Source organism: Tiliqua scincoides, chromosome 3 (genome assembly GCF_035046505.1).
Source record: "Tiliqua scincoides isolate rTilSci1 chromosome 3, rTilSci1.hap2, whole genome shotgun sequence".
Classification (NCBI taxonomy): Eukaryota; Metazoa; Chordata; class Lepidosauria; order Squamata; family Scincidae; genus Tiliqua; species Tiliqua scincoides.
Window position 1 is genome coordinate 232,904,318 of NC_089823.1, and position 10,430 is coordinate 232,914,747.

At 45.7% G+C, this 10,430-nt stretch overlaps 1 protein-coding gene across 1 annotated transcript in view; it reads left to right on the forward strand.

Annotated features, from left to right (window-relative positions):
- The window catches only part of LOC136646006 (guanine nucleotide exchange factor DBS-like), a 221,996-nt gene extending 219,571 nt beyond the window's left edge, over positions 1-2,425 (forward strand). Inside the window, exon 34 of the mRNA XM_066622524.1 lies at positions 2,325-2,425. Within this exon, the coding sequence (XP_066478621.1) occupies positions 2,325-2,425 (101 nt within the window). The remainder of the gene's footprint in view (positions 1-2,324) is intronic.
- Positions 2,426-10,430: the final 8,005 nt, after the last annotated feature.

Here is a 10,430-nt window from a genome sequence, read left to right on the forward strand (position 1 = left end):
TAAACAGACACATCTATTCTTAGTGTTGTGTTGTCTCCTTTTTTCAACTTTCCCCCCAAGTAATAGGAAGTTCCAATTCACCTTTGCAGCCGCAGTTTCTTTGCGAGGAGAAAGTACTGAAGACTTGTGGTGTTTTGTGACATTAATGTGCTTACAAATATACAGGTGGAGCCAGAAGGAAGGAAGCAGACACACATAGGGTGGTTTTGGTGGTTCTGGAATAGCAGCAATTCCTGCATGTTGTAGTAGCTCCTTTCCAGTCCCCGTGTCCAAACTACTTCTCCCACAGGCTCTAAAACCTTTCTCTTTGGGCGCAATCCTAACCCACTTTCCAGCACTGACATAAGGGCAATTCAACTCCGAGGTAAGGGAACAAAACATTGCCATACCTTGAGGAGGCCTCCGTGACTGCTCCCCAACTGCAGGATGCAGCACATGCCCCACTGCCACAACTATGCCAGTGCTGGAAAGTTGGTTAGGATTGCGCCCTTTGTTTCTGAATTTAAACTGGGCAAACTGTCCCTTTCAGCACCCACCACCCAAATAGATACCCATTGAAATTCCTTCCCCAGAGGCTTATTAGATCAAAATGAGCTTGTTTGGCTATTAAGGGTCCTGATGGAAGCACCTGCTCTTCATGAGAGAGGCTAAGAAGCAAGGGCTCTTTCTTCAGTTGCAAGGAGAGACAACAGTAACAAGACAACAGAATGAGAAGAGTAAAGGGAAAGATGAGGGCAATAAGGGACATTAGTGAGTAAATGCAGTTACATGTATATTAGGCTTGGTTTCAATAATTAACAAGGTCTGGGGATTATGTGTGGAAGTCTTCATTGCAAGGCTGAAAGGTAAAAGTTACCACCTGGTGAATGGGTGGGTGGGAAATGGTTATGTGGCATAAAACCATATGCAGGCATTTCCCTATATCTTCATCAACAAGACCCACAGTTGGCAAAACATTTCAGTATAAATAAGCCTAAAGAGGTAAAAAAAAATCCCAACTTCCCGTGCGCACTGAGGGGATCTGAGCTGCTGGTGAGGGAGATTCTAGGGTCATGGTGGATGGCTCAGAGAAAATTTTGACCCACTGTGTGGCAAGTGTGAAAAAGGTAAATTCCATGTTAGGGATCATTAGGAAAGGGGTAGAAAATATAACAGCCCAGTCCTGACCAACTTTCCAGCACTGATGCAGCCACAGTGCAGCCCCAAGGTAAGAGAACAAATGTTCCCTTACCTTGTGGAGGCCTCTGTCCAGCCTCAGGAGCTGCAGGGTTCTATTGGAAACATTTTTGGCAGGGCCCTGCATTCCCAGCCATGGTCTGTAGAATCCTAGAGTTCTATAACTAATTAACATATTCTGTAATTCAAGTACAGTGGAAGAAAAAAGTTCAAAGTATAAACAATATAAACAAACGCTACTGACTTTTTAAAAATTCAGAAGAAAATTAAAATTGTTGCTGTAAAACCTGCAATGCGATGTTAGATCTCCATCGCAATGTGTTGTGTGTATTTGACAAGACTGGATTACCCTCACAAGGGGCCCTGTTAGATGTGGGGCCCAAGTGCGAGCATTTGGTCCAAATGGCTTGAAGCTGGCCCTGTCCATGACTACCCTCCCACCGGAGGATGCAGCGCATGCCCCTTGGCTTGGCTGCATCCGTGCTGGAAAGTCAAATAGGACTAGGTCCTAAAACTGTTGTTATGATAATGTCCGTTGCAGGGGCCTTCCCCTGGAGGGGCCTGGAGCAGGCTTGTTCCTCCCCAGGGAGGCCTCAGATTGGCTGGAGGGGGAGGGGGTTCCAGCACCCTTGTCCTCCTCCCTAGCAGAGCTGCCAAACCTGGCCTAGGAGCAGGGGCTGTTCACCTCACAGCTCCCTGCTTCACACTGACTGCCTCTCATCCCTGGCCTCCCTGTTTTATGGAGCAAGCCCGCCCCCTTTGGCCCCTCCCTTTCCTCCAGGTGGGGCAAAAAAGGCCTTTCCTGTTCCTGGCTTGTTTCCTTGTTTGCCCTGCCAGCCCCCTCTGGCTGGTTGGGGTGAGCCAACCTTCTTTGCCCCCCTTCAAGGGCAGGGAAGCCTCCCTACCCTGGGCATGGGGTGCCTGCTCCCAGGTAAGTCGGGGGTCAGGGCATCTGGGAGGGGCCCCGACTTCTGTAAACAAATCTGTGTTGTAGCCACTTTTGGAGTACCCACCTAGACCACTGGGCTGCCTCCTAGACTGCATCACAGGATGCAGCAGTAGCCATTTTGGCACCACTGCATCAGCGGGAGGACACACACAGTAGAACTGAGCTCTAAGTCATTAACACAGGTGCCTTCCTCTTTCAGACATCTACAGTGGTACCCGCAGCACCACATCCACCAACTCCGAAATGAAGGAGAGTGAGCTGGCCAGAAGTTTAACAGCTGAACAGAAAGCTGGGAGCTGAACATACCCTGAAACTTTTCCTCAGGACTCCTTCCTATTTGTGTTTACTGACAGATGCTGGATCGAATCGCCTTTCTTGCAAGCTCTGAACTTCAGAATCCTGTGAAATTTCATCAGCATGGAATACAGTCTTTAAAAAAAACAAATCTTGATGAGGTAGAAAGACTGAAGGACAACGGGAAATGCAAAGGCATTAAAACTGTCTTAGTATTTGACAAATACACCTGCGGTATGCTGCTTCTTTTTTTAACCCGTTTTCTGCCATTGGAAGGGATGTTGACTAAGTGAGACTGACGGCAGTGAAAGGTTACTTTGCCTTCAGCCTTCTGGCAGAGCCGGTTGAAAGCTGGATTATTTAAGGACTGATCAATAGAACTTCCAGATGATCGTCGGTGCAGAGACCATCTCAGATTTCACCATTCCTTTAGCTCTGCTGCCCAGGGTCTGTGGCTCTGTCATTGCGGGCTTGATTATCTCCAGACAATCATCAACTGCAAGAGCAGCAAAAACAGGCTGGGTGACAATCGAGAAGATGCAATTCCTGACCCTGGGCCATAGTGAACCATTATGCCTGTGTACAACAGCAAAGGGAGTGACATATTTTTGGCCATGACTTTCTGTCTGCAGACTGTGTTGGAGGGTAACTAGAAACAGATAGGCATCTTTGGGGTGAAAAACAGGATGAGTTAGGCCAAGAAGCGGGGACAACTGCTGTACTGTGGGGTCAATTTCAGAGGGTTATTTGTGGTATTAGGAGGCTGCCTCTGTTTTCCCCAATTTATGATTGAGTGAACTCATCCCTTTGCATTTGGTGCTGACCATTTTGTCTGATGCTGCTGTTCAATGTTCTGCACTTGACTGAGTGCATGTTAGACACCCATATGCTGGATGGTGAAACAGGATACAGTGTCCCCGCCTGCCCCAAGATTTAACGCATCCCTGTCTGATGTCCCCGATCTGCGTAGGTATTTCCAAATGGATCTACAGTCGACATGATCACCTGTCATGTCAAAGGGTTGCTGCTGTGATATTTTAGGAAAGAGTATACCAATCCCTTACTACAATATTGCAACTTCTGATTTGTGGGATGCAAGACATATGCAAGTTCCAGAGGGAATGAGAAATATATAAAGGTTTTTTTGCATGATGGAAACGATGGTGAATGGGAAAGTTAGATCCTATAAAGCTGCTAGAAATGTAATGTGCTAAATGAAACTTGATCTAGGAATAGGGCTATGCAGTGAGGAATGCTGTATGAAAGGCTGGCAAATGGAGAAAAATCCAAATAAAGCAAACCTCCCCCTGCATTTTGGCATTTTGCCATCCCCAAAGCAACTACGCCACATTATCCCTAGGTGAGCCCCAGGATCCCTAGTGATCATGCAAAGGATGCTGGGATGTCCCTCTCCAGTTGGATGCTGCTTGATTGGCACTCCCAAAAATATTATCACCCCATGGGTTCCTTGCACGGTTGGGCTGGCCCTTGCTGTGCAGTGGAAAAAACCCAGAATTTATGCAAGTGTTTCAGTTATGGTAGGGCTTTGCAGAAATGCTCCTTCACACAGCAAGGCTGTATCTGAAACTAGGGGCTGTTTTCATCAACTCATCAACATGTTGATTCAAATTCAGAGTGATTGCTTCCACTTCTGATGTGTCTTGAAGAATCTCTTACAGTCCTTCCTTCCTGCAAAGGAGGCTACCTTACAGAGGGGAAAATTCATTCAAGACCTACACTATATCAGCAGCAGCTTCATGTGATGTGCCCGTTGCTGGAGAGTCCTACTTTAAATTTCAGGTGAAGGACTGAAAGCTTGAATATTTTCCTATGTACAGGTTGGTCCTATTCATCCACAGTTTTTCCATCCACAGATCTGGCCCAATGGACTCGAGCCACACTTGGCCCAACCTGAGCCCTCTGAAGGCAACCAGAGCTGCACTCCATTTGCTTCCTGAGGGATTTCTGAAGCCTGCAGAGGCTGTGCCTTAAAAACATCACTTCTGGTTTTAACAAAAAAAAAAAACTGGAAAAGACTTTTTTTTGCCTCTAGAAGGAATTCTGGAGGCCATGAGTGGACATGCACAGCCTCTGCGGGCTTCAGAACAGCTCTGGATGGTTTGCATTTGGAGATCAGGTTGGCTCAGAAAACCACAGATTTCTTTATCTGTGGTTTGCGCTCTCCACAGGGCTTCTGGGAACGTTGCACATATAAAACATGCACTCATTGCACATATAAAACTGGTTAGGAAGAAGGGTGTTTAAAATCCCTACACGCCTAAAATTAACACAGCAAGAAGAATGCTAGCCAAAAACCCTTTTTCTTAACAAGTTTTGTATGTGCAGTGAGCTTTTGGGCAGCGTTCACACATTCAGTCCCAAACTAGAAGTCCAAAGTGGTAGAGCCCAGCAATGAATTGCTCTGTCAACCTGCGCTCAGGTGTCTCAGACATGAGGACTTCCCACAGCTAGTCAATACAGTATATGGGAAGGAATTTGAGTGTAGCTTCTGGAGCATAGTACTGTACTCTGTAACTTGGCTCGCACTGACATTATCACAGTACATTGTTAATTTGTCTGATCTTGTCTAATCCACATTTGCCCACATTCATGTGAAGGCAACAGCCTGTAAACTTGAAGCACATGCCTATCCAGTTGAAAGCAATTGCTGTGATCACACCAACATAATTTTTCAGAGACCATATTAGCAGGGATTGGTGTGCTTCCAATTCAGGTGCTACTTCCTCCCAAAAAGCCTGCCATGAAGTCCGAATCAAAGGATGATTTGTGTGGCAAGTTCAGCCAAGTGGCCAAATGTCTTGAATTAGCTCACCTTCTAAATTGTGGTTGTTGAGGAGGTGGTTATGAAAATCGACATAGTTCACCCCCAGACTACTGGGAATTACACTGACATTTCTGATTATTCATAAACGCTAAGGCTATTGCCATGTTTCGCCTCATAACCTTAAAGCAGCACCTTTCAGCATTTTTGTTCTCGCGGCACTCTGACCTCAATGGTCTTTGCCTCTTTTGATGTCATTTCTGGCTTCCAGGAAACGCTTCCAGGTTCTGTGACTCTGTTTGTAGGGCAACTATTTGTAGTAACGAATTGTCTGCCAGCGGAGGAAGAGGGAAAGACAATTTGTTATGACAGACGGTTGCCCTAGAACCAGAGCCACAGAACCCAGAAGAGATGTTCAGCTATTTTCAACCGCTGTGCTCCAAACTCCTGTGCCACACCTTTCATTGCACATCAATGTTCTGCGGCACACTGATTGAAAATCGCTAACCCTAAAGAGCTTAGATCAAAGAAGATGTCGTTTGAGTAGAAACTGATTTGAGAGTTTGTGCGAAAACCATTTGCTCTGCATATTCTCTCAAGAATGCCAGTAATATTTGCGGCCCTGCACTGAACTGCCCATGGAGCCCCCTGCTTATCCTTTAATGGTGCATTGCACTGTATTACTGACACCACTACTGAGGGTTCCAAGGGTTGTCCTGAGCAAGCATTAGGACTCTTTGATGGGCATGGGCCCTCAGTAGTGCCCACCATGGACAGCCTTTGACACCCCCTCTGTTCTCTAGTGATGTTCCATAAAGCCATAGTACATAACTGATTGCACATGACTGCATCAGTTCATATTCCAGGTCTCTCTTCTATGAGTGGCAAAGTTTTGTGCCCTGGTTACAAAAAAAACTCAGCTAAAATCATATATATCCATGTTGCTTCCTCTTCCCTAAACAGTAATGGTAAGTGTAAGTGCATTTGCATGTTGGGGGGGTGGGACGGGACAGGAGATTAATGTTCTTGAGAACTCTGCCCCTTTGTATACAAAGAAGTCAATAGGATTTCTTTGTGACGGGGCTTTTTTGAATGAGCTTTTTTTTTGCCATTGGTGCTCATTTCAACCACTTTATCTGTTACCGCAGTCCTCCTGATGCTCAGCCAAGTCAAGCTGAGTGTAGACAGTCTTGTTTCGTGCTCATCATAATTTATTATTATACATTATTTCAGTAGCTTTGTTGTTTGTGTCCGCATGCACCGGTGCTGTTTATTTTGCAAGCTAACTTACAAATCCTTTTCTGCTTTAGAATTCAAGCAGAGAATAATTTTGAGATGGCTTGAAAGGAAGAGAACCTCCACCCCAATCCAATCCAGCAAGGGAGAGTCATGTGCAGAAGCTGGCTTCTGTGCCCGTAGCCAATGCCACTCGCTTCCACATTGTGATGTTCTTCAGAGTGCCAAAGGATAGATGAAGTTTTTGATGGGCCAGTAGTTATTGCTGTGGTCATCCTTGTGCATTGGAATTAGAGCAGGAGTAGGCCCCGGGACTTCAGGTTTTGGGTACATTTTCCAAACAATTTTTTCACACGTTCATCATGTTCTAGAAAATGCATTTAAAAACTCATTGATGTGATGGGTCCATCCTAAGGTTTGCAGCACTTGCCAGTGAATGCATGCAAAAGGGGCTGATCCACCCCTGCCATGCCACTTGCAGCATCATGAATGACACACCATGATAAGTTGCAGCACAGCTGCAGGACTCGGCCATCCATGAGGCCAGCTGAGGCTGCTGCTTCAGGCAGCAGGATACTGTAGCCCGCCACTCTCTTCTTCTCCACGCCTTTCCAATCCAAGGAGTGGGCAGTACAGAGGTCACCAGGGAATGGGGAGCAGCATTTGACAAGTCACCTCTGACACCACGAGGTCTTGGGCTAGCCCTGCACAAGATGAACTTGACATCGTCCGTTACGAAATTAAAACTCAGGAGAGAGTAGTACTCTCTTAACTTTTCCTCCATGCCCTTTCCACCAGCTCTGTGGTATAGAACTACCGGCTAGAGGGTTAAGTGTTGGGAATCAAAATCTCAGTATGGTTGGGAAATACACTTTTTGCCCCGTTACACGTTTCCTGATTAAGGGCCCAGTCCTATTCAGTTTTCCAGTGCTGATGCATTTCTGCCAATGGAGCTCACACTGCATCCTGCTGTGTGGGGGCAATCATGGAAGCCTCCTCAATGTAAGAGAATGTTTATTCCTTTGCCTTGAGGCTGCATCATGGTTGCATCAGCACTGGAAAGTTGGAGAGGATTGGGCCCCAAATAAAAATGTTTTCTTTTGAATTGACTTCAGATATGACGTACAGACTCTCAGCACCATGTCTTAGGGAGACGGAAAAAAAACTATGAAAGGGGTTTTAAGAATAGATGATCTCTTTAAAAATGCTCATGAGTTGATTCACTTTTGAAGATTATAGTATTTAAAATAATCCAATTTGTCCTGTATTCCCTTTAGCAGCTAGTAATGCAGCCGCTGCTAGAATTAGCTACTATTTGGTTAAAGTATAATTTTTACCCATTTTCCATGTTGAGGTCAATGATGATATTTGTAGTTTATGGCTGGTGAAAGACAGACAGAGGATGACGAACCACAAAAGTTGCTCTTTTCTCTTTCCTCCTTTCTTGTATCAGGACCGAATGTATGACTGTATTACATATGTGTGTGTGTGTGGAGCTGGACTTTCTGTAAATAGACCACTATGGACTGTGTAAAACCAACCCTTTGTTTGGACTTTATAAAAATATAAATACTGTATTACAAAACTACCTGCATAATTTTTTTAACATACATAAGAGTAAGAAGCATAAACTCAGTTTACATTGAGCGGCATTTTTCACACACACGAATCCCAGAGCAGTCCTACACATGTGGACAGAAGTAGCTCAATGGAACTTACTCCCAGGTAAGTATGTATAAGGTTGCAGCCTTAGACTAATTCAACATCTATGATGGGCAGCCCAATCCTAGGCTGCCCTACCACTGGTGCCTTAGCCCCAGCACTGGTTGTGAGTGTTGCAAACATGCTGTAAGGCATGTTTGTGCCACCTGGAGGGGAAGCAGTACCAGCGGAAGGCCTGTGTCACCCCATCAATGCCGCAGATCAACCCCCAGCCACTGGTGGTGAGCAGGTATGTGCCAAGCAGCGGTGGGGCATGGGGAGGGTGATGGAGGGCAGGAAGCAGACATTTCTTGGCATAGGGGAGGGCGAAAAGGGGGGAGAGACAGCATCCTGGAAAGACAGCATCCCTGCTGAGGTCCTAAAGTGCTGCAGAGAGATAATCGCCACTGAGCTGCATGAAATCCTCTGCCTCTGCTGGAGAGAAGGTGGAGTACCACAGGACAGGAGGGATGCAAACATCATCACGCTGTACAAGAACAAAGGCGACAGGGGTGACTGCAATAACTACCGTGGCATCTCTTTCCTTAGCGTTATAGGAAAGCTGTTTGCCCGAGTTGCACTAAAGAGGCTCCAGGTACTTGCAGAGAGCGTCTATCCAGAATCGCAGTGTGGATTCCAAGTCAACAGGTTCACCACTGATATGGTTTTCTCCCTTAGACAACTGCAGGAGAAATTCAGGGAACAGCGACAGCCACTCTTTATAGCCTTCGCAGATCTTACTAAGGCTTTCGACCTGGTCAGCAGGGATGGCCTCTTCAAGATTCTCCCCAAGATCAGATGTCCACCCAGGCTCCTCAGCATCATCAGGTCTTTCCACAAGGACTTGGCTTGGTCATGTCATGAGAATGGGTGATGGGTGGATCCCAAAGGATCTCCTCTATGGAGAACTCGTGCAGGGAAAGTGCCCTACAGGTAGACCACAGCTGCAATACAAGGATATCTGCAAGAGGGATCTGCAGGCCTTAGGAATGGACCTCAACAGGTGAGAAACCCTGACCTCTGAGCATCCCACTTGGAGGCAGGCTGTGCAGCATGGCCTCTCCCAGTTTGAAGAGACACTTGCCCAACAGACTGAGGCAAAGAGGCAAAAAAGGAAGGCTCGTAGCCAGGGAGACAGATCAGGGACAGACTATACTTGCTCCCAGTGTGGGAGGGATTGTCACTCCCGAATCGGCCTTTTCAGCCACACTAGACGCTGTTCCAGAACCACTTTTCAGAGTGCGATACCAGAGTCTTCCGAGACTGAATGATGCCAATGATGACCATATTTGGGAATTGCTTTCCTCCACTTTTCAACATCTCCTGTACAGGATAAACACACCTAAGTACAGGATAAACACACTTCTCAGTTTCACTGACGATAATGAAACTGACAAAATTCCTAAGGCTTATGAAAATTCAACTTACAAACTTTTAAAGATACAGCTGTATTCAAGATTCCTTGCAGCACTACCGGGAATCAACAAGCAAGTCGTATTACACAATTGCTATGATTTCTGTAATATAACACATTGTCCACTAGAGGGCTGCAGATCTCTTGGGAGATAGACCGTAGTACCTGTTTGGTAACATGCATTAACATTTAATATTTATTTATTTAAAACAAGCATATATCTCACTTTCTTAACAATGCAACAAAAAATAGCATACAAACAAATATCTAAAAACAAACATTAAAAGCATAAAAACTAAACCATGGGGGAAATAAGCCGTGAAAAAAATCATTGAAGGATCAGGCCTGCAAGTTTGGGCTGCAAGGTTTTGTGGGCTGGTGTCACCTGTGTGCACAAGAAACAGTGACGGGATCAGGGCTTTGTGCTGGCGGCAGCAGCCCACAGAAGAGTGGGCTGCCACGGCAGCAGAGGTGTATTATAAGTATACAGGAGTGTTCCTGTTCTCCTTTGTGAAACTCTGGAGGTTACACTAATAGGGCGTCTAAGGCATTTTACACCCTGAGATGGTTTGACTCCTCCTTTCTGTCATTTACACCCTTGCAATGGCAAGATGATCCAGAGCACTGTTTCTCAAACTGTGGGTTGGTACTCACTAGGTGGGTCGTGAGCCAATTTCAGGTGGGTCCCCATTCATTTCAATATTTTATTCTTAATATATTAGACTTGATGCTACCATGGTATGGGACTGCATTTGGGGAAATGTTACAGACCTGTACTTTTAACAAGCTACTATGTATAATCTTTCAACAACGATAGTAAAGAAGAGCGCAATCCTAACCCACTTTCCAGCACCGACATAAGGGCAATGCAACTCAAA